This window comes from Rhinatrema bivittatum, chromosome 3 (assembly GCF_901001135.1).
Source record: "Rhinatrema bivittatum chromosome 3, aRhiBiv1.1, whole genome shotgun sequence".
In the NCBI taxonomy this organism is placed as follows: Eukaryota; Metazoa; Chordata; class Amphibia; order Gymnophiona; family Rhinatrematidae; genus Rhinatrema; species Rhinatrema bivittatum.
In genome coordinates, this window is record NC_042617.1 from 228,320,128 (window position 1) to 228,344,131 (window position 24,004).

Consider the following 24,004-nt stretch of genomic DNA (forward strand, 5'->3'; position numbering starts at 1 on the left):
CAATTAACAACTATGTAGAAGGTAAAGTTACATTGAACAGGGAGCAAAAACATGGGAGATGGAAGACAGGAAAGATATTATAACGATAACTGGAGAGTGATACAATGATCAACGAAAAACAATAGGGTAGTGAGGCATAAACATAATATATCCTGTGGAAGGAGGAGACATGGGGAGGTAAGCAGGGGGGGTGGTGTCAGGGCAGGGACTGGAACGGGGGGTAGGAGTTAGGGAAGGGGTCGGAGGGTGAGAGTCAATGTTGGTTGATAGAAGTTACTTCAACGGTAAGCTTGTGTGAACAGCCAGGTTTTCATTTTTTTTCTGAAGGAGAGATGGCATTGTTCCTGGCGTATATCTGATTGAGGAAGATGCATGAACTCTAGTTTTCTTGTCCTTTTTGAAAGCTGATTTCAGCTTCCAATATTTAATATGGAAGCTGTTGATCAAATCCTAGAGCTTATGGAACACAATGCTTAATGTCTGCTGCCTTGTTCATTGACTGCACTGAACATGTATTTCTTTGGCTTCTCATTGCAGACAAAAACAAAAGGTAGATAGACACTGCCCCAAACTCCTTACATGCATCAAGGTATTTTAAGAGACCCAAAAGGGGTGCCATGTGTCTTTTTGATGCCTGTAAATCAAAAGTGATGATCTAGCCATCTTTTGTATAAGGCTGGGAAAGGAAATGTCCTCAGGAGGAGTACTATTTACAGAAGGTTCAGAAGATGGCTCTGAAGGAGATCTGTATGTCCTTTATGGAATCTCCAATTTCCTGGCGTGTAGCCAGATGGACTCAGAACGAATGGGTATAGTATGCTCGTGCTAGCAGTTGGAGACTGATCTGACGTCAGCACGGGTGTATATATACCCCCACAGGAAGCGTAGCAACTTAGTAATTTCCGTCTCCAAAGCAGTTTGGAGAGCCTGCACGCTCGCTGAGCGTGTTTTCCAAATCTACTTTCTATTTTCTACTTTCTTTTTCACTAACACTTCTACAGCATCGAGCCCCGCACTCCTGCGGTGATACCCTAAGGTCCCTCCCCCAGTAGAGTTTCCTGGGGTGATTTCCGTGATCCCCCGGAGGTTTAAGTCCTTGGTCCGGTGGCCAAATCGCGGCAGGGACGTAGCCCCCGGGCGAGGCTCGGGTGAGGCATACGAGGCGCCTCGGTCCCGGCGTGGACGAGGCAGCGGGTGCATATCCTCAAACGCGGCGGTGAAGGTACTTGCCCTCTCCCCCCGCAGCCGGAGACCGCCCGGGTTCCAGCCGGGAAGCGCCGAGGATCAAGTAAGGCGTACATCTTTTATTTCTGGTCTCCGAGGAATCGAGGATCGGCGGCGTGGCACGCCGTGGAGGGCGCCATTTTGTGGCCTTGTTCAGGTATTGAGCGCCCGTAATAGGCGCAGGTCTATGACTAAGCGCATATTCTATTCCTCATTGTGCGTATATTGCATTATTGCTGAGAGCATATTGTATACCATTGAGCGTGTATTGCTAACCGCTTAGTGCTAAGAGCATATTGCATACAATTGAGCGTGTATTCAGGACCGCATATTGCTGAGAGCATATTGCATATCGTATTATTCTTAAGCGCCTGTTGTATTAAGCGCATATAGCGGCCGCATATTATTATTACGCGCCTGTTGTATTAAGCGCATATTGCTGCCGCATATTATTAAGCGCCTGTTGTGCTAAGCGCATATTGCTGCCGCATATTATTAAGTGCCTGTTGTATTAAGCGTATATTGTTGCCGCTTTTCATTCAGCACATACTTTTCAATGGAACAGAACGCCTCAGCGTCTTCAGCGGGGGCGCCGCCTGCCTCCGGCATTAAAGCCCTCGGCCTCTGCTCTGCATGCCAGCTTCGAGCCACGCACAGTGAAGAGCCAGACTCCCTATGTGCCCAATGTGAGGAGGCCGTGGGACCCTCGAGCCAGGACCAGTCTCAGCCACGATTTCCTGACAGTTCCCCAGGGGCTACCCCGGATTTAGCGGGCAGTCTCGACCAATCGGGAATCCCGGGGGATCTTGTACCCCGGCGATTAGAGGCTGCTTCAATTTCCTGGATGGATCTCTAAGGGGATTCATGCCTTTGTACAGATGCAAACGGCTTCCCGTCCAGGCCCTGTGGTTCCGGTTGTCCCTGTTGTCCCTGTTGTTCCTGCTGTTTCTGCGGTTCCTGCGGTGGCTGCGACTGTGGTGGCGGCTGCGGCTGCCGCTGCGGTGGCGGCACCAGCAGATCCTGTTCCTGGACCCTCACGCCCTTATCGGGAGCGGGACCTCCCGCCGCTGGACAGTCCAGATCAGTCAGACCAGGAGGTTTCGCCGGACGAATCCGAACTCCCAGACGAGGGGGACCTTCCCCCAGGGATTGAGCCATATAGAACCATGAGGCGGTTCTTCCCTAAGGAGGATCTCTCCAACCTGGTGTCTCAGTGTCTGGCGGAGTTGGATATTACAGGTCCCAGTGCTTCGGTACCCTCCGCGCAGAACCCCCTGCTGGAAGGTCTTCGTCCTACAGCCCGCCATTTTCCATTCTTGCAAGCAGCACAACAACTGATAGATTTAGAATGGGCTGCACCAGCGGCTTCCTTCAAAGGGGGCCGGGCCCTGACGGGCATGTACCCTCTGGCGCCGGCTATCCAGGAGCTGCTGGCATGCCCTCAGGTGGATGCCTTGATTAGCGCTGTGGTCAAGCGCACTACCATTCCAGTTGAAGGGGGGGCAGCCCTCAAGGAGCCTCAGGACCGGCGACTGGACACCATTGTGAAACAGACTTTTGAGGTGGCAGCTTTATTTTTGCGGATCGCAACCTGCTGCACAGTGGTGACGCGTGCCTGTTTGCCACAGGTCAGGAACAACGCTCCAGCAGCAGACATGGAGTCCACTCTCTCGTTCCTCACGGATGCTGCATCAGACCTAGTCCGAACAACAGCCAAGGGGGGATCTCATCCTCTGTAGCTGCCAGGAGGCAGCTCTGGATCCGGAAATGGTCAGCCAATGCGCCTTCAAAGACACGCCTCACCAGATTGCCCTTTAAGGGCTCTTTCCTGTTTGGCAGCGACCTTGATAAACTGGCCAGCACATGGGGCGCTTCTCCAGTACCTCGACTGCCGGAAGATTGGTTAAGAAGGAACCAGCGTGCCTTTCCAAGGCCCTCCAGGGGTAGAAGCTCCCAGCACTTCGTTCCCTACAGGAGTCGCTACCAGGCACCTCGTCCTCAGGCCTGGAATCAGTCCTTTCGGACCAAGCAGCGCAAGAGGGGAGCAGGCCCGGGCTCAGGTCCCGGCCGCGCCTCACAATGAGAATCCGCCGATCCATCTTGGGGAAGGAGCCATAGGGGGCAGGTTAACCCTCTTCTATCCCAGATGGGTCGAGATTACGTCGGACCAGTGGGTCCTCGCCATCATCCGAGAGGGGTATTATCTGGACTTTCATCACCTCCCTCCGGACAAGTTTGTGGAATCTTCCTGTCCCACACACAAGAAGGCAGCATTGGAAGCTACCCTGGCGAGGCTCCTGTCCTTGAAAGCCATCATCCCAGTACCTGCCTGGGAAGTGAATTCTGGACACTATTCCATTTATTTCATGGTATCCAAGAAAGGGGGCACCTTTCGGCCCGTACTGGACCTCAAGTCAGTCAATCGATACTTAAGGGTCCCGAGATTTTGCATGGAAACTCTGCGCTCCGTCAAGACCGCAGTACAGCCAGGAGAATTCCTCACGGCCTTAGACTTGTCAGAAGCCTACCTGCATATCCCGATCCATCCGGATCATCAGCGCTACCTACGCTTCAAGGTTCTAGGACGCCTCTTCCAATTTCGGGCTCTGCCCTTCGGGTTGGCCACGTCACCGCGGACCTTCACCAAGGTGGTCGTAGTGGTGGCAGCGGCACTCAGACGGGAAGGAATTCTGGTCCATCCCTACCTAGACAATTGGCTGATCAGGGCGAAATCACGAGAGGAGAGCCATCGGACAACCGACAGAGTGATCGCCCTTCTGGAAAGCTTGGGCTGGGTAATCAATCTCAGCAAGAGTTGCCTACAGCCTTCCCAGTCGCTGGAATACCTGGGAGTACAGTTCGACACCCAGGCAGACACAGTCAGTCTCACTACCAAGAGAAGGTTAAAACTCCAGACGCGTATCCAGTACTTGATGGGAGCCAGTCGGCCCATAGCTTGGGATTATCTGCAGGTTCGCGGTCTCATGGCATCCACCCTGGAAGTGGTACCTTGGGCAAGGGCCCATATGAGACCTCTGCAACACTCCCTGCTCTCTCACTGGAGCCCCCGTCTACGGAACTATTCCATGCACGTACCTCTGCCTGCCAGAGTACGGACCCAGTTACGGTGGTGGTTGCAGTCCAACCACATGAGCAGGGGGTCAAAGATGTCCTCCCCCACGTGGACTCTGCTCACCACAGATGCCAGCCTGAGCGGCTGGGGTGCACACTGCGAAGGACTTACCGCACAAGGGCGGTGGAACAGGGAAGAGTCAGCGTGGAACATCAACCGTCTAGAGGCTCGGGCAGTCCGATTGGCATGCCTTCGATTTGCTCACAGCCTGAAGAACAGAGCAGTCAGAGTGATGTCCGACAACGCCACCACGCTGGCATACATCAACCATCAGGGCGGAACCAGAAGCCGACAAGTATCTCTGGAGATCGCCCCACTGATGGCTTGGGCAGAGGCGAATCTTCAGGACATCTCCGCCGTCCACATTGCCGGGAAGGACAACACCACGGCAGACTTCCTCAGCAGAGAAAGCCTAAATCCGGGAGAGTGGCAGCTGTCACCCACAGCCTTCCAGATGATTGTGGATCACTGGGGGATTCCGGATATGGATTTACTGGCGGACAAGTCCAATGCTCAAGTACCCAGATACTTCAGCCGCAAGCGCGACCCGTTCGCGCACGGGATCGATGCCCTTGTTCAGCCATGGCCTCCAGGGACTCTGCTATATGCCTTTCCTCCGTGGCCTCTGCTGGGCGCCATCATCCACAAGATTCAGAAACACCGGGGCCTAGTTCTTCTAGTGGCACCAGACTGGCCAAGAAGACCCTGGTACGCGGACATGAGAAGACTACTGGCAGGGGAGCCTCTTCCCCTGCCTCCTCTCCGGGACCTTCTATGTCAAGGTCCCATCCTCCACGAGGATCCGGCTCAATTCTCTCTTACGGTCTGGCCATTGAGAGGGCTAGACTGAAGAAAAGAGGTTACTCGGAGCCCGTGATAGATACACTCCTCCGAGCTCGCAAGTTTTCCACATCCCTCACCTACGTAAGGATCTGGAGAGTATTCGAAGCATGGTGCGACACTCATGGCACCAATCCACATGCGACCACAATCCCTATTGTGTTGGATTTCCTGTAAGATGGACTTCAGAAGGGTCTCTCCCTCAGCTCCATCAAGGTCCAGGTGGCTACGCTGTCTTGCTATGGCCCCAGGAGGGATGGCAAGACCATCGCCAAGCACCCAGATGTTTCTCGCTTCCTGAAAGGAGTCAAGCATATCCGTCTGCCACTGAAGTGGCCTGTGCCCTTATGGAACCTCAACCTCGTTTTGGATTTCCTCGCGGGATCCACCTTCAGACCCCTTCGGGGTCTGTCTCTCCGTTCTCTAACTTTGAAGATGGTGTTCTTGCTGGCTGTATGTTCAGCACGCCGCATCTCAGAGCTACAAGCACTGTCCTGCCGGGATCCATTTCTCAGGATCACTCCTGAGGCTATCCATCTTCGCACGGTCCCCTCCTTTCTACCTAAAGTGGTTTCACAGTTTCATCTTAACCAAACCATATCCTTGCCTACCACGGCGGGTTTGAAGAAATCTGAAGAAGGGCGTTTATTACGCCATTTCGACATTGGCAGATTGCTGCCCAGATATCTGGAAGTGACACAAGAAGTACGAAAGACGAACCATCTGTTCGTCCTGCACAGCGGGAAGAAACAAGGTGAAGCGGCCTCTTGGCCCACCATTGCCCGCAGGATTAAAGAAGTTATCAGAGCAGCTTACGTAGAGGCTGGGAAATCTCCGCCTCTACAGGTCAAGGCTCATTCTACCAGAGCAGAAGCGGCATCCTGGGCGGAATCCAGGATGCTGTCGCCTGCGGAAATATGTAAAGCGGCGACATGGTCCTCCCTCCATACCTTCTCCAGGTTCTACCGTCTGGATGTCCAGCCCAGGGAGGACTCAGCATTTGCGAGGGCGGTACTACATGGTCTTCAGGCAGCCTCCCGCCCAGGCTGGGAGTAAAGCTTTTGTACATCCCATTCGTTCTGAGTCCTTCTGGCTACACGCCAGGAAATGTTGAGATTACTTACCTGATAATCTCCTTTTCCTTAGTGTAGACAGATGGACTCAGCATCCCGCCCAGCTGCCTGTGTACATGGGTTTCACCGATTCAAGGTAGGCCATGTCATCTGTTTCCATAAGGGCGTACACTCTACCAGGTGTCAACGCCTTCCGGTTGGGAATGCTGGCGGTCTCCAGCTACTAGCAATCGGTCAGGGGAATCCTGTTTCACTTTTCACTGAGCGTCAGTACACACATCCATAACAGCTTTTGCAAGGAAGATTACTAAGTTGCTACGCTTCCTGTGGGGGTATATATACACCCGTGCTGACGTCAGATCCGTCTCCAACTGCTAGCACGAGCATACTATACCCATTCGTTCTGAGTCCATCTGTCTACACTAAGGAAAAGGAGATTATCAGGTAAGTAATCTCAACATTCCAGCTAATAAAATCTGAAGCTCTCTGATTTCTTTAACTTCTGCTCTTGAAACAAGAAAGTGAAGCCAGGTCAGGAGCAGACAATTTTCCAATGGGGCCTACCAGCAATTTGATGATATAACTGCCTGGAATCGAGGCTGTGATGGTTATTTATTTAAGAACATTTATGAATCGCCTTACAGATTACAATAAACCTCTCAAAGCAATGTACATCTGAACAAAAAGCACTGGATATCAAATTAAAAGGACAATTGAAACAAAATCAATAAGAATGTGGGAGCAAACAGAATAAATATTTAAATTGCAGCCAAGTTGTCGTTGATGAGCTGAGACTCTTCGATACATGATTACCTGGTTGTTGATTTTTTTGTGGCAGGTTGTTGGCCACCTGAAATCAGAAGCCTTGTTATTATTTAATATTTGATATAAGAAGTTTCACTATCACATGACAGGTTTCCAAAATAGATTATAAACTATTAGAGAAGATAGGAAGTTACAGTGACAGAACAAATCATGAGTGACTGTAAATCCTTTACAGTAATTGGATTGGCTGGTATGGTCAGAACATATGAGACTGAGTTTCTTTCCAGTAAAGGGTCCTAAGTGATGGAGATTTTTTTTTTATCAGACTGATCAAAAATCTGGTTAAACAGCCAGGCCTTAGCCTTTTTGCGGAAAGTGAAATAATATGATTCAAGACAAATGGGCCATGGTACCTCATTTCAGAGTTGTGCAGGTCAATTTTGCAGCGGTTAAGAGGGGAAGGGGAAGCAAGTAAAGCTATTTGTGAGGAGCCGAGTTCTATAGAACGGGTGCAAGGTGTTAGGAGCTGTTAGCAGTACTCTGGGGCCTGTTTTATACATTTGAAGGTGAAGCAGAGGATCTTGAATTTTTTTCTGGCTTCTATTAGGAGCCAGTATAGTTTATATAGGATGGGCCTCTGATATGAAGTTTTGGTGCCCACCAAGATTTTGGATGCAGTGCTTTTCATGAGTTGTGACTTTTTCAAGTTAGTCTTGGAGATATTAGTCAGCAGGGAGTTGAAGCCAGGTTATGGTGATTGAGGTAGCTATGGAGTTGTCTGATCTGGTGGAGGTACATGAAGGAGGTTCTCACTACTTTGCTGATGTGGGATGTCATTTATAGCATAGGGTCAAATTGGACCTCCAAGCTTCAGACCGAATCTTGTGGTTGGAGGGGGGTATTTGATAGGGACAGCAGAGAGTGTAGAGAGTGACCTCATTGACTCAGCAAGAGGAGTTCTGATTTGGAGGGGTTCAGTTTAAGTTTATGCCTGCTAAGCCATTGGGCTACAGCTGAAAGACAGTTGTTGAAATTGGTAATTGAGGAGGTTTGTTTGGCTACAGTGTTAATGCAAAGTTGAATATCATCAGCAAATAAGTGACAATGTTGAATGTCTGGATAAGATCATCAATCAGTCAAACATAGATTTTGGAAGAATACTGGGGAAAGTACAGAGCCCTGGGGGACTCCACAAGTGAAGCTTCTTGAAGTTGATGATTTGTTGACCCACCAACAAACTGAGTTCTGTTGGATAAGAGACTCTTCAAGAACTTGGAGGAAACCACTTGCACAACTCTGTCAAATTGCTAGCAGAAGAGTTTCTATGACAAGACCTGAGACTGCCATGAAGGGGGTTGCTCCATGCAAAGGGCATTTGGAGGTAGTCCATGAAGCAGAGGTAGTTTGTCATTGGAGTCCATGGTGGCTTCAGTCCAATTTTTTATTCTGATGCTATCCCCCATGTGTAGTACTTTTGAAGTATGGGGCTTTCAATACACCTGAACTCTCTGAGCCAAGCAACTGTGTACCAAGTTCTTTGCCAGAGGCTTTTCTGCTTTGACCCGTGACTTCAGCCATGTAAGTGGGACAAATCCTTATTCCAGGCCTTAAGTTTGTGTCAAGTAGAAGCAGCTATAGATTGCTTGGGCAGGATCTAGCAGCCAGAGTATACTCACTGGATATTTCTCCTAAGTTTCAAGGCCATCTTCAACTTGGGATTAAAGTTTTGCAGCAAGGTAGGCCTGAACCCTCTCCTTCTTGGGCCCGGACTACTCCAGGTTGTCACCTGGAGTAGTCTGGGCACCTGGAGTAATCTGGGCACAGATGCCGCTTACAGAAAAATTGCCTAGGAAACTGTGGCACGCCTTGTTATTAACTGTATTGGACTTCTTGTCGAAGCATATAGTGCATCTGCTTAATCCTGCTTGCTTGTTTTGTGAACATCACTAAGCAAGTTAACTAAAGCAAAATGAAATAGTTTCTTTTAGTAAATGTCTTTGAAGAGAGAAAAAAAACCCTAACCAAGTTAAAATGCAATTTAGCAAAGTAGGGGCCTGCTGCAATGAGCACAGAATGATTACAACTTCAATGGGCAAATTCTGTAAAGTGCGCTTGGCCATGTGCACTGTTTAACACGGGTTTGGTCCCGTGTTTTTGATGAGCATCTATTACCCCTTATACTGTAAGGGGTAATAGAAAACATGCGGCCAAACCCCCTGAAAACTAATAGCGCTCATCACAAGCAAATGCATGTTGATGAGGCTATTAGTCACCCGGGATACTGAAAGTAAAATGTGCGGCCAATTCGCACATTTTACACTCATATATTAACGCCTGCCCAAGAGAAGGCATTAATTTATGAGCAGCCCAAAAAAAAGAGTATAGAAAAGCAGAAAATATTGCTTTTCTGTACACCTTCCGGCTTAATATCCTAGCGATATTAAGTTGGAGGAACAAAAAATGTAAATAAATAAATTGTGCCAGCTGGTCCCGTTAGGCGAGCGGACGCTCAATTTTACTGGTGTCCGTTTTCCTAACCAATTGCTGACAGCGGGTTTGGAAAACCAACGCTCATAAAATTGAGCATCTGTTTCCTGAACCCACTGACAGAGCCATCTCTCTTGGACGCCTGTTTTAGCGTGACCCCTCATTTAAATATAGGATCGCGTGTTGGGAGAGCAGGCGCTCAACATGGAGCACCTGTTCTCCTGCGATCTTTTCTGAACCAGCCTGCAAGAGTGCAAGGAATGCTCAAGGAGGGATGTTGCTGTAATCTAAGACAATGTTTCTTGAGCTTTTTTATGCCAGGGACCTGCTAGCTACCTTTCTTAAATTACATGGACTGTTTGCAGTGCTGATGAGCCGGAGATGGGGGAGCAGGAGACCCTCGCGTACTCGGTCTTTAATCTCATGGGTCAGCCCTGCAGTTGGTCTCTTTAATTTTCAAAAGATAACTAGCCAGTTTAAGAAAATTTTCTGAAAAAAATTTTGCTTTTATTTAAAAAAACACAAAACAACCCCAAAAAAACCTGTCTCGCTCTCTTTCCCGTTCCCTCCCAGCTAGCCACCAGCTGATGACTGGAAAATAAATCGCTTTCTCTCCCTCCCACCAGTCAGCCACCAGTTTGTCATTTAAAAAAAAAAAATTCCACCCCCCCCCCCCCTTTAACTAGCCAGCATAGCTACTACAATTACTTCATCTCCCACCTAGGATCTATTTTTTCCAGTAGGGGCCAGTCTCAAGGCCTAATCTCTAGGAGGAGGAGCAAATGCAGTTAAATATTATCAGGCCAGCGTGAGACAGATTCATTGTCTGGTCCACACTCAGATTCTGCAGCAACTACCATCCCCTACTGGCATACAGGGGCCAGACCTGAGAGCACAGCAGACCCCCATTCATTTTCATATTGGCTCACTAACCTTCAGCTGTGGAGCTGGAGCCTCAGAATTAGACCCAACTGGGGGAAAAAAAAAAGTTCCACAGGGAAGATGGGGAAGTTTAGGAAAAGCCTCTGCAGGGTGCAGTGAAGCTGCTACAGGGCAGGTCTTGCTTCCTCTTCATCCTTCTGCAATCATCATTGCTCCATAGACTGGCAGAAATGCTGTTAGGGAGAGGTGATTGAGAAACACTGATTAACTTCACTCACAATGCTCTCTCATTCAAATAACCTCTCAAACAATTTCCCATAGGATTTAATGGTGAAAAAGCAGCAAGAAAAATATGTATTAGAGGGGAGAAGCCGATAATAGTTTAGTAAGGTGCATAGCATGATGATCTGCTGGCACAAAGTCAGAGTTGTGAAAAAGATAAAGTGCTTTATCCCACTGTTGCATTATTGAATGACAGATGTCCTACCCATTAAGGCAGTGGTTCTCAACCATTTTTCCATTGTGGCACACCTGATGGATGGTTCTTATGAGCATGACGCACTGCATACTAGAATTAGCTGAACTAAAAAAAAAAAAAAGCTAAATATTTATTCTTTAAAAGGAAAGATATAATTTAATTTAAATTTTTTAAAATTTATTTATTGAATTTTCAATGCATACAGATATCACATCATTCAAAAAAAAAAAAAAAAAAGAAATACTGTATGAGCCATCGGAAATAGTCCAAGAAAAAAAAAAAGGGGGGGGGGGGGAAGAAAAAAGACAATACTTTGGCACAATACATGGTTAATATTACAACTGAAATGGAGGCATAACACTTTGAGGAGAGAATCATAAAGAAAACATGTAAATGAAAGGGCTTAACCTGTCGAACTGCTATCTAATTAACTGCTAGACACAATGAACCAATAATAGTCACTACAAATGGGCTCTAGAATAAAAAAAATATAGTAATCATTATCTTGTTTAACAGTGCATTTGCAAGGATATCTCAGAAGAAACGTGGCACCAGAGGAAATTATTTCCTGTCTCATTGAAAGAAACCCTTTCCTCTTCTCTTGGAAATGTCAAGAAACATTCTAACAGTAGACATGTGAAAAAAAGAATTCAAATGTCAAAAATAGCGAGTCATTAATTTACTAATATCTTGCTCTGCAATCAAAGAAACAAGTAAAGTTGGACAATCTATAACTTCTGGTTCAGAATGTTTGAGAAAATTTGTTAAATTTTGCATATCCAAGGGAACTTCATTAGAAGCCAAAGGAAGACTCCTTTTACTCAGAACAACTGGCAGGAAATAAACATTAAAAGAAGGAAACTCAGCTTCTGATAGAAGAACTTCATGCAGATATCTTTTGAAGGTGAACATGGGATGTTCCCCCATTATTCTAGGGAAATTAACAAGTCTAAGGCGGCAATTCCAATTTTCTAAAAGTTCAACTCTTTTGGATAATGCAGTTCTATCTTTAATAGTAGCCTCTCTGAACTTATGAATTTCCTATATGTCTCCTTGCAATTTCCCAACTGAGAATTGTACTTTTTTTAAGGAGTCATCGTGAGCTTTAACCTTATCATCCACAGAAACAGTGAGCTGATCAATTTTTGTATTGCAGCTTTTAATATCCTGAACAAGCCCAGAAGATAGCTCTCATAAGGTATAAAGTGTTACTACCGCGGGTTTAATGGGAGAGATGGTAGGCTCACCAGGTGATATGGAGACTCCCATCAGGAGGGGAAGACATCAGGGGACTTCCACCAGCCACAAGACTGGGTGCCGGCATTCCTCCTTCCTTCTCAAGCTGTTTAGCTTACAAAACAGCTTGCTCCCTCTGTGTTCCACGCACTCCCTCCTGTGGCATCAAAACGCTGACATCATTGATCAGCGACACCAACGGCGCGGTTGGAGCAGAGTCCCTCCGAGCCGACGGCAGTTGAGTAGTGGGGGGCTGAGAGAGATCTCATCCCTTGGTGAAAGCGACGCTTCTCTATTGCAATTTGCAATTCACAATGGGGTTGACCTTCCTGGGTTTTTCAGCTCCCTGAGCCAGGAAGGTGGAAATCAGCGGTTGCTCTGCGAAGTGTGTGGGTATTGAAGAAAATACCCTCACTTTGCCTTTACAGTTAGGAGGCATTTAAACTAAAAGAATCAAACAAAATTCCAGAGGTAAGAGCAGAGCTGAACCGTGGCTCTCATCAGGACACCATCTTGCCTCCTTTCATTTACATTTTGACTGCATACACAACTGATTCTTAAGCGACTGCTACTATACAAACACTTGAGATTGATCTCACACTATGTTAAATGTCTGACTGGAAGTGAGGTCTATCACAGTAGCACTGAACATAATCTCAAGGTTCCCAGAAAATGAGTTCAGTCCTCAGAAACTGAGCTGCCTTAATTTTAAGACTTGTGTGCATATCTCGAAAAAGGCCAACCTTGTCTCCTCGCGCTCCTGGATCTTTCCTCAGCTTTCGACACAGTGAACCACCCTAACCTACTACAACAACTGACAAATATCGGCATCACTGGAGCAGCTTTTAACTGGTTTAAATCCTTCTTAGAGAACAGATCATACAAAGTTAAGATAAACAATAAGGAATCTCACCCCATCCAAGCCAAGATGGGGGTACCACAAGGATCATCACTCTCCCCCACCCTCTTCAACATTTACCTTCTCCCACTCTGTCATCTGCTTACTAACCTCAAACTCACCCATTTCCTATACGCGGATGACATACAAATTCTCATACCTATCACAGAGACCATACACAAAACCATGGATCATTGGAAAAAATGCCTCTCATCCATCAACGATCTTCTAACCAGCCTCAACCTCGTTCTAAACACCAAAAAAACGGAAATCCTCATAATAGCACCAGATAAATCTGCCCCGCCAACATCCAGCAACCCTCCAGACGCCTCAGGATACTCCACAGCACCTCAAGTCAGAGATCTGGGAGTACTACTAGACAACAGACTCAGCCTCAACAAATTCATAAATAACACCACAAAAGAATGCTTCTTTAAATTACAAGTGCTGAAGAAACTAAAGCCCCTTCTACTCTATAGGGACTTCCGCACAGTACTCCAGGCCATCATTCTCACTAAATTAGATTACTGTAATTCACTCCTGCAAGGCCTTCCAGCATTCACTACCAAACCACTCCAGATGGTACTGAATGCCACTGCAAGAATACTTACCAATGCCAAAAAAAGGGACCATATCACCCCGATCCTCCAACATCTCCACTGGCTTCCCATCAAATATAGGATTCAGTTCAAGACCTGCATGATGATTCACAAGGCCCTTCACAACATCTCCCCACTCAACCTAACTTTCCAGCTTCAACTACACTCTTCTAACAAACCAACCAGAACAGCATACCAGAATAGAATGATCACACAACCTGCAAAATCTACCCTGAGAAAACGTGCTCTATCCACAGCGGGCCCGTCTCTCTGGAACTCACTACCACCAGACCTCCGTCTTGAACCATGCCACATTACTTTCAAGGCGAAACTCAAAACTTGGCTATTCCATCAAGCTTTCCCAGAGAGCTAATAGCAATAAGAACAAACATCCAGCCTTGCCTTGCAGCAATAATGTAATGTTCATCTTGCTTCAGTTACATGTACCAAGTTATTTCCTAAGTTTATTTTAGTTGTTTTAAATTAGATTGTACTTTACTATAGTTTATTCGATATGTTCCATGTTCCATGTATGTTCCATGTAAACCGCCTTCCCGGCGATAGTTTTCTCTGTTAATTGTGAACCGGAGTGATATGTATTGTATACAGGAACTTCCGGTATATAAAAACCTAAAATAAATAAATAAATATGAACCACACATATAAGTATTTCCAGTCTCCCATGCACATGTTTATATGCACACATTCTTTCACACACAGATTTTAAGTTTCTAATACTTATTATCTCACTATAAGAATAGAAAAAGTTGCCTTACTAGGTCAGACCAAGGGTCCATCAAGCCCAGCATCCTGTTTCCAAAGGTGGCCAATCCAGGATGCAAGTACCAAAACACTAAGCAGATCCCAAGCTACTGATGCCAGTAATAGCAATGGCTATTCCCTAAGTTGTCATGATTATTAGCAGTTTATGGACTTCTCCAGGATCTTATCCAAATCTTTTTTAAACCCAGCTATACTAACTGCCTTAATTACATCCTCTGGCAGCCTTCTATTTGGAAAAGACTACATTGAGTTGAATATCATATTGTCTGTGCAAGGGAAAGTGTGCCTTGTGCTGTACTTTAATAGGCAGGGCAACTGCCCAGTTTTGTAGAAAATATACTGCTTATGTAGCCCCCCCCCCCGATGTCCTCACAGAAAAGGGGAGCTTTAGGTGCAGGTCCCTTCCCTATTAGGGGGAAGAATCATTGCTAGGCCCTTGAGGATCACACACGGATGCTACTAAATCATTGTCCACACACTGGATGGTATTCCAATAGTAGGTTTGCTAAAATAAAACGTTTTCAGTTATGACAATCTGCCAGTCTGTACAATTTTTTTTATTTTTTTATTGTGAATCTGCTTCTTCCATTTACAAAATCACATCATCATATGTAGGATCTCCTAATGGTTAGGTTATAGGGATTTCTATACCAGTTTGCAAAATCCTTGCCGCTCTTCTTAAACTTGAATAACATGTGCGTACAGACTCCTCTTCTCCCAAGAATGTTTTGCACTCGGTCGCACTGATTGGAAGAGTCGCACTGATTGGAAGAGTCAACATGAAATCTTCCTCCTTTGAAGAAAGTCAACACTGGGCAGCTGTATTGTTTCCCCCCCTTACTGGCAAACCAAGAATAAAACTCAGTTGAGCACAGAGAATAGGACTCTTGCCTTCCCTGAGAAAATTCCTTAGAGAACTTTCATCCACACAGGGGAAAACACTAATTTCTCATATTCACAGCATTAGGATTTTGGAGAAGAAAATAAAGGAATGAAAATCTTCAGATTTCCTTTCCTCTCTGCAAAAATAAGGAAAGTGCCTACATACCCTGCAAAAATAAGGAAAGTGCCTACATACCAGGTCTACAGCTACTCTCCTGCCTGCAACAGTAATTGTTGCTTGTGTGTTTCCTTTCTTCATACTGCATAGAGAGAGAGATTCTGGTCTCTCTTTGAGCTACTATATCACATAACTTCTCCTAGAAGACTCTATGGCAGTGCTTCTTAATCCAATCCTCTGGGCACTCCTAGCCAGTCAGGTTTTCAAGATATCCACAATGAATATGCATCAAATAGATTTGCATACAATGGAATTAGTTTACAGGCTTTTGAAAATTGCTACTATAAATGCTATTGAATTATCAGTAGCTTCTACCCACATTGTGCACAACGCACTTAAATGAGTTTTTGAAAATTGCTACATTTATATTTTCCTTTGAAAATTACTCTGGGTGCATTTTGTTATTTCTGTTATTGTTTGTAAGGATTTTGGGTGGACCCCTGGACTCTGTGGCAGATGACCACGCCCATGGGGGAAGGTCCCATGAGGGGCCACAGGTCAGGCTCAGCTTAGGACACACACACAGTCAGATCTTTTATTAGACAGTAATGGTGAGCCACCAGATGTGGCGGTAGCGAGCTGGAATATAGCCCAGCTGAGCTTGTAGTCCCTCAGACTCTGGAACAGCGATCCAACAATGGCTGTGCTGTAGTGGAGAGAAACTGATATCGTGAGTAACAGCAGTGAATGCAGAGTTCAGGATTAGAACCTCGTTGGTAATGTACTCATGCAGTGGTCTTGCAGTATGGAGCACAGGAGCTGAAGTAAAGGCAGGCCCTCGAGGAGCGAGTACCTGGTTCCAGGGAACAGCTCTGAGAGAGATAGATGGTAACTCACAGATGGTATAGGCAGCGGTGTCTTCCAGGCAGAAGTGAAGTCCAGGTAGTGAGTCCAGGAACATGGGCCCTCGAGGAGCGAGTACCGGTTCCAGACAGCGACCTGAAAGAGAAAAGAGAGAGAGGCCCCCGTGGAACGGGTACCCCAATAGAGTAGTCCAAGTGGAGGCAGAGTAGCTAGGTTCGGAGAGCGAATCCCATCCGAAGGAGTTCCAACCTTTTCTGTTCCTTGCTAACTCGTAAGCTAGCAATCGCGTAGGCTATTTGTATCCTGGATGCATGACGTCATCACAGGGGGACGCCCCTGAAGTTTGCGCCACTGAAGGTACTTGAAGCAGGGCCGTGCGGCGCGCGCGCCCTTAGGCAGCTGACAGCATGGCGGGAGGCAGTGCCCAAGCCGGTCCGGGGACGCCAGAGAGAACGGCAAGAAGACGTCGCGGCAGCCAAACGTCCGACAACCGCAGGAGGAGTCGCCAAAGAGGTAAGGAGGGCAGAGTGGAGACGTCGGGCAGCGACAGTCGCAACACATTTTTTATGGTGAAAGACCAAGGAAAGATTGATACACCAAACATTCTTTGGTACAAGGTTAGAAATTTGAGAAATCTTTGTATGTTATAGATAATTTTATCTGAATGATTTCTCAGAATTGGACTAGTTATTACAGTATTGCTCACCTTACATGCCAGCAATTCATTATGCTTTTGTACCTTGTTTGGGGAGAGGAGGACTGTTAGACCCTTCAAAAGGCATTTTTATGTGTTCTTTATGTATAATAAATGATTTGAGATCACATCCAGCCAGCTGTTATATATCTAAATGGCAACATCCACTCATAAGTCTACTGTAATCAAATAACATCGCCAATGGGCTGACTTAAATGTGTAAGTCTACTGACAGAATACAGAAACTGTAAGAGCATGGGTGGAGAACAGAGCAACATGTTCTTTTTTGCTAACAAACAGGCCGATGCAATATCAGCGCATTCAAGGGGTGTCAATTATGAGTCCGATTCACCTCTCCGGGGAGCCCAATGCAAAATGCAAATGGGCTGCCGTGGTAAAAAGGAGGCACTAGGTGAAATTGTGCACCCCTAGCGCCTCCTCGACAGTGGGTGTCCAGGAGAGGTAGCTGTCAGCCATTTAGGAAAACGGATGCTCAATTTGCATATGATGAGCACTATTACCTAGGTGCTACTGGACACACGTTTTGGACACACTAACCCTGAAAGAATATATTGATAACTTCTGGGTTCTCTAATGAGCCATACCCCTTTCCTGCAATATCCGTATTTCCCTGTACATACCAGGATCATTCCAGATGGTGGGTTATGTTCCATGTCCAGCAGATGGAGTCAGAACACAAAATTCCCAGGGGAGGAACCATATAACCACGCCTCCCCTGTAACAGCTCTCAGTAACGTTCTGACTCCAGCAGATGTGAGCAGGGGACTTGTGGTCCCCAGCTTGTTATCTTAGGGCTACCTCCTCAGGGGGATCAAGTTTAAAAAAAAAAAATAGAAAGTTTTAAATTTACAGTTTAGGTCACTTTGCTAAGGCTCCTCTTACAGCAGGGGGAGAGCTCTCCGCTGGTGTTGGCTCATCGCTCTCTAGCCTGGTGACTTGCTGACAGGCTGTTGCCTGTTTTCTTTCTTTCTTTTCTCATTTTCCTCACTGAAGGCTCAGTTGGGGTAAGTGTATATTTTGTTTCATCTTCTTTTTCAGCAGAAGACTGCAATTTTTTGGACTCCGTTCGGCTCTCTGAGGTGAAAGTCGGTAGCGCCAGCCTCTCCCTCCTGACCCAGGTTTTCCCCCCTCCCTTTTGGGGAGCGACCGACGTCCCGACCGGCGGCCCCGCGAAGCACCATTCCCCGGGACCGCCTGCTGTCGGGAGGGTAATTCCCCGTCAGTTCTTCTTCAGGTCGGTGGCGCGAGCCACCTGTAGAGCTTCCTCCCCCCCTCTCTCTCTCCCTGCGGCGATGCAGTCCGCTGCGCCTTGTGAGGGCTCTGACAGGGCCGGATTATTTTCTGAAGAGGGTCTGTGCTCAGGCTGTTTCCCCGAGGGGGAATGTGCGCCAGCTACTAGCAAGGACGTTCGAGCTGCAGACCGCGTGGGAAGGAAGCGCCAGGCCCCGTTCCCTCTCAACGCGGGAACGGCAGCCATTTTGTTGCAAGATTCTGATGCCGCGCTTTCTGAGGAGGACACGGATAATCCGTTCCCCACTTGTAGGCCCGTTTTGGACCCTTACTCAGAGTCTAATCCTGGTAGGCAGAGGGGGGATCCCCCGGAGGGTGACCCCTCTGGATGCCAGGCCTTTTCCCCTGAATTCATAGTCCTGATGCACAGGGCTTTTCTTCAGAGCAGAGACACGACCTTCGGGAGACTTCGTCGGGGGAAGGACAATCCCAGGACCCTGACGTGGATGACCTCACCTTGGCGGCCCAGGTGGAGGGCGACGACCCTAGGGTCCTCCGCATCTTCCAAGCGGCAGAGTTAGATGACCTCATTCCCTACATCCTCCAGGAACTGGATATTGATCCACCTCCGGAACCGGTGGGACCTGACCCGGCTCTCAAGAAGGGGGACCCCCTCTTAGCAGGACTGCGGCCTCTAGCAAGTCTTTTCCCACTCATCACAAGATCTTGCAGTTGATCACTCCGGAATGGGATTCCCCGGATGCCAACCTTAGGGTCGGTTGAGCCATGGAAAAATTGTATCCTCTACCGGCCAATTTTTTGGAAATTCTCAAGGTTCCCGCCGTAGATTCTGCGGTATCAGCGGTCACAAAGCATACCACTATTCCTGTCACTGGAGGGACGGCGTTGAAGGATATGCAGGATTGGAAGCTGGAGGTTTACCTCAAGCGTATCTTTGAGGTCTCGGCCTTAGGGATGCGGGCGGCTATCTGCAGTTCCCTCTTGCAGGCAGGTTTGGATTTGGGTCTTGCTTACAATTCTCTTCGGGTTCAGGTGGTGGCCTTGGGGGCTTTTCTTCGCAGTGGAAATAAGGAGTTTCTGTCCTCGCATCCGGACGTCTCCCGTTTCCTTAAAGGAGTGAAACACTTGAAGCCTCCGATTCGCCCACCTTGTCCGTCGTGGAATCTGAATCTGGTGCTCCGAGTCCTCTGTGGTTCGCCGTTTGAACCTCTAAGCTCGGCTACCATCAAGGACGTCACTCTCAAGACCATTTTTCTCGTAGCAATCAGTTCAGCAAGACGTATTTCCGAGCTGCAGGCCCTATCCTGTCGTGAACCATACCTTCGTTTCAAGCCTGAAGGGGTTTCGCTGAGGACGGTTCCTTCTTTTCTCCCTAAAGTGGTTTCGGCATTCCACCTCAACCAATCGGTGGAATTACCATCTTTTGCCTCTTCTGAGTCTGGAGACCTGCGTAGACTGGATGTACGGCGGTCTCTGATACGCTATCTGGAGGTGACTAATGATTTTCGGCTCTCCGATCATCTGTTTATCCTCTGGTCCGGACCCCGGAAGGGTTGCATGGCCTCCAAACAATCTATAGCGCAGTGGTTGAAGGGAGAGGTCATAGCGGCGTACCTTGGCGTAGGTAAGTCTCCCTCCACTGGTTGTCAAGGCTCATTCTCTTCGAGCCCAGGCGACATCTTGGGCGGAGAGCTCTTCCGTTTCTACTCAGGAGATTTGTAGGGCGGCCACCTGGAAGTCGATGCATACTTTTACGAGACATTTTCGCCTGGACGTCGGTGCTCCGTCGGGCGGTCAGCTTAGAGACAAGGTAATACGAGCAGGGCTGTCTGCGGCCCACCCGTGATGGTAAAGCTTTGGTACATCCCAGCGTCTGGAATGATCCTGATATGTACAGGGAAAAGAAAATTATTCCTTACCTGCTAATTTTCGTTCCTGTAATACCATGGATCATTCCAGACACCCTCCCTTGGTTTGGGGGTTTGCTTGTGGGACATCCCTGCCTACCTGTCTTAACAATCTTGTACTCTGTATTTCGAATACTGCGCGTCTTTTTTGTTCACGCACTGCTGTTCGCAAGTTCACTGTTCAGAATTTAGTTGCTGTTTATTTAGACAGCGGTTATTTCAATTCCTTCTTTGATTACTTGATCCCTCTGTTTTTTAGTCTCTCTCTTTTGGGCTTTGTTAGTCTAGTTACTGAGAGCTGTTACAGGGGAGGCGTGGTTATATGGTTCCTCCCCTGGAAATTTTGTGTTCTGACTCCATCTGCTGGATATGGAACATAACCCACCGTCTGGAATGATCCATGGTATTACAGGAACGAAAATTAGCAGGTAAGGAATAATTTTCTTATCTTGCTGCTGGTATTTTTTTCCTGTTATAGCTTATGGAGTTAAGCCATGTATCTGCTGCAGAAAATATTTAAATAAGGCAGGGTTGTGACTGAAGTGCAGGCATATATTTTATTATTTATTTCGCTTAAATTGCATTGATGTCACTCCTTGTGCATAATCTGTTTCCTCAACCAAATTCTAGATGTTGCTGATCCAGAGAAGCCATTTAGCATTGTCAAATAGGACTAATAAACTTCATGTATATTTTAATGAGGCAGCTCATGCATTCTGTACTATGGCGAGAGATCAGTCCTAAATCTCATTATTGGCTCATCATATTCATTGGTCCTGAAGGCCATTTTTCCACAATCTCATCTTTAGCCTTTTTAGACTCCTTCCTGTTATTTTTGTATTAAATTAATTTAAATATATATTATGTACAAATAATTTTCATTTTTTGATCCATCTTCAAATATTTTTAATTCTTATAGTAAAAATTAATTTTTTAGTATTAGTTTTGTACATTTCATTCAAGATGAACTTTTATAGAGATATTGGTCCTGAAAAAACTGGATTATTTGCAGGTTGCGATCATTTTTATTGGACTAAATAAGAATTATCTAAATATAACACCAAAGGAAGGCATCTGTGGTCTTGAAAGCTCTTGCACATTGTCATTTTGGATAACTATTATATTGGTCCAATAACAGATAATATAATTCCAAATTTCTCTACAGTTTGTATGATTATGAAAAGTCCTACACTACAGAATGAATATATTACAAATCACTAAAATGTGGCAATATAATCAGCTCGTTATAAAATAAGGTTAGCATTTTGGAGACCAAAGAATGTTTGAGAACCACAAATGTATAATATGTGAAATTTTTTTTGTCTACTTGCAATAAAATTATGCTTGCATATTTCATTGGTCTATATATAAAATTGTAACTGACAACCGATGTTGCTTTTTAGATATTCCCCAGATGAGCTTCGTTATTTGCCTCTAAACACAGCTCTCTATGAGCCCCCGCTAGATCCAGAGCTACTGGCTTTAGACAGTGATGGAGATTCAGATGATGCAGAAGATGATCGAGGTGATGAAAAAAGGAAAAACAAAGGCTCCTCAGTAAGATATAATTGTAGTCTATTCTTAAGAAGTGTGCTGTTAATTTCTTAGTTAAAATGCAGGATAATGAATCACAAAGTGGGTAATATTATCCAATCACGTTGATATGAAAAAACTGAGTTCAGAAAAGCATAAAAGGCTTTCCTGAGCTTGCATAGACATTCCTGTATACCTGCTGCTTTGCAAGCTCCCTCATTCTAGTTTCATTCACTCGAAAGATTTGATGCACAAGTTCTTTCAAACATTTATCTCTGTTTTCATCTGGCGTACATCATTAAAATGCCTGTTTATTGGTGTAGTGTTTGTCAATCACCCTATCTTTTGTTACACTTTTTTGGCATTTTTTCAGCTGTTTTTTAGTTTCATAGAGTGTTAGCAGTTGCATGCCAGCCTTTTTTCACCATTGTCTTTGATTTTGCTTTGTCACTTTTCCTCACCTTGGCACAGAAGCAAGTCAGTGGCTTCAAAAGGTATGATGGTAAAACCATGACATCTCTGGTTGCAGGATCTGTGTGAAAATGTTGTCTAACGCCTTCAAGTTCAGCAGACTGAAGTTTCTGGATATCTTTGTCACATTTTTAAATTTCAATCCACAGTTGGCACTAAAGGTATTAGTGTCAAACAAATCCATGGTGTCCATTAGTGACTCATCACACTCTTTGGATCCAAGGCCATGGAAGAGGTCCAGGTGTAGGGCACATCCCCTCTTATCAAAGGAGAAGGATAAATCCTTGTGCGGAGGTGCCATTCCCCAATAGTGCTCGAGGCCAAGAGCTTGAAGGTAGAGGCTTTTACCCATTCCTACTCAAAAGTAGCTATGGAAGGATGTAAGCTCAGCCTCCACATTGGCATGAAACCTGCGATAATCTCCAGTGGCCCATGCTGTAACCATCAGCTCTTCCTCTCTACAACTCAGGAGGATGTCTTGTTTGCTATTGTTTCCCTGGTTTTGGTACCAATGACTTTAGAGAAGATTTTTGAGTTAGAGGATCCTCAAGGCTATCTCAGGACTTAAGCTGAGTTATTGGTACTGAGTGCCTCTACTTTGACTGTGACACAGATAGAACTGTCCTTAAGACCCATGCCCAAGCAGTAGGTAAGTCAGTTTTGGCGCCAGGAATGTCTTACTACCCTGTGGCACCAAGACTGTCCACACCATGTGTGAGCCGATTTAATGATGGAAAGGGAAACCTTTCCTTCAGTGTCTTGATGCTTAACTCTGAGTCCTTTGCGGTGTGGAGACAGCCAGGATAGTGCCATATCATACCTTGGAAAAACTGCTTATTTTAGAGCATGGGTGGCTAACACCGATCCTTAGGAGCCACAAACAAGTCTGGTTTTCATGTTATTCACAATGATTATTCATGAAATATATTTGCATACAATGGAGGCAATGCATGAAATTTCTCTCATGCATATTCATTGTGAACAGCCTGAAAATCAGATCTGTTTTTGGCTTTTGAGGACCAGAGTTGGCCACTGCTGTTTTTAGATCATAAGTCTTGAGGAGTCCTGGGATCTGTCATATCAATCTGATGAGTTTGACTTTGAACATGAAGATTCTCCAGGAAATTCAGAAGTTAGCATGTGGCACATTTAAAACTAATCGGAGAAAGTTCTTTTTTACTTAACGCACAATTAAACTCCGGAATTTGTTGCCAGAGGATGTGGTTAGTGCAGTCAGTATAGCTGTGTTTAAAAAAGGATTGGATAAGACTGCTGACTTTGCCTTTGTTGGAGGTAGTAGACGCTGCCCTGCTAAAGGATTTACCTGCTGTGATTTTCTTTGTTCATTTTACTAACGCTGGAGCAGCTGACATTGCCTTGTAGTTGATTTCCTGCTTTCCCCTGCCCGCCCCTGAGCTCTGACGTCAGGGGGAGGAGGTCCAGGACGCCCATATCAACGGCGTCTGGGTGGTGAGGAATACTGCTGACTTTGCCTTTGTTGGAGGTAGTAGACGCTGCCCTGCTAAAGGATTTACCTGCTGTGCTTTTCCTTGTTCATTTTACTAACGCTGGAGCAGCTGACATTGCCTTGCAGTTGATTTCCTGCTTTCCCCTGTCCGCCCCTGAGCTCTGACGTCAGGGGGAGGAGTTCCAGGACGCCCATATCAACGGCGTCTAGATGGCGCGATTCACCGTCGGCACGGCTTTGCCGGGCTTCGCCAGGGTTTGTCGGAGTTGGCAGGAGACTATCGTTAAGTTGAAGATTATTATCAGCGGTCACAAGAGTCTGGTAAAATAAATTATAGTGTATCAAAGGATCCTGAATTGAGGTATCTGAAATTTTCTTTATAAAATTGTGGGTTTTC

The 24,004-nt window shown here is 46.2% G+C and overlaps 1 protein-coding gene across 11 annotated transcripts in view; it reads left to right on the forward strand.

Moving 5' to 3' along the window:
* Nucleotides 1–24,004, forward strand: part of PHF10 (PHD finger protein 10) — an 885,396-nt gene that overhangs the window by 488,558 nt on the left and 372,834 nt on the right. For all 11 annotated transcript variants that reach the window (XR_003855489.1, XM_029594266.1, XM_029594268.1 and 8 more), the window contains one exon: nt 21,539–21,692. Coding sequence is in view for 10 of the 11 variants with exons in the window: in XM_029594266.1 (XP_029450126.1) it covers nt 21,539–21,692 (154 nt within the window). In the remaining variant the exon portion in view is untranslated. The remainder of the gene's footprint in view (nt 1–21,538; nt 21,693–24,004) is intronic.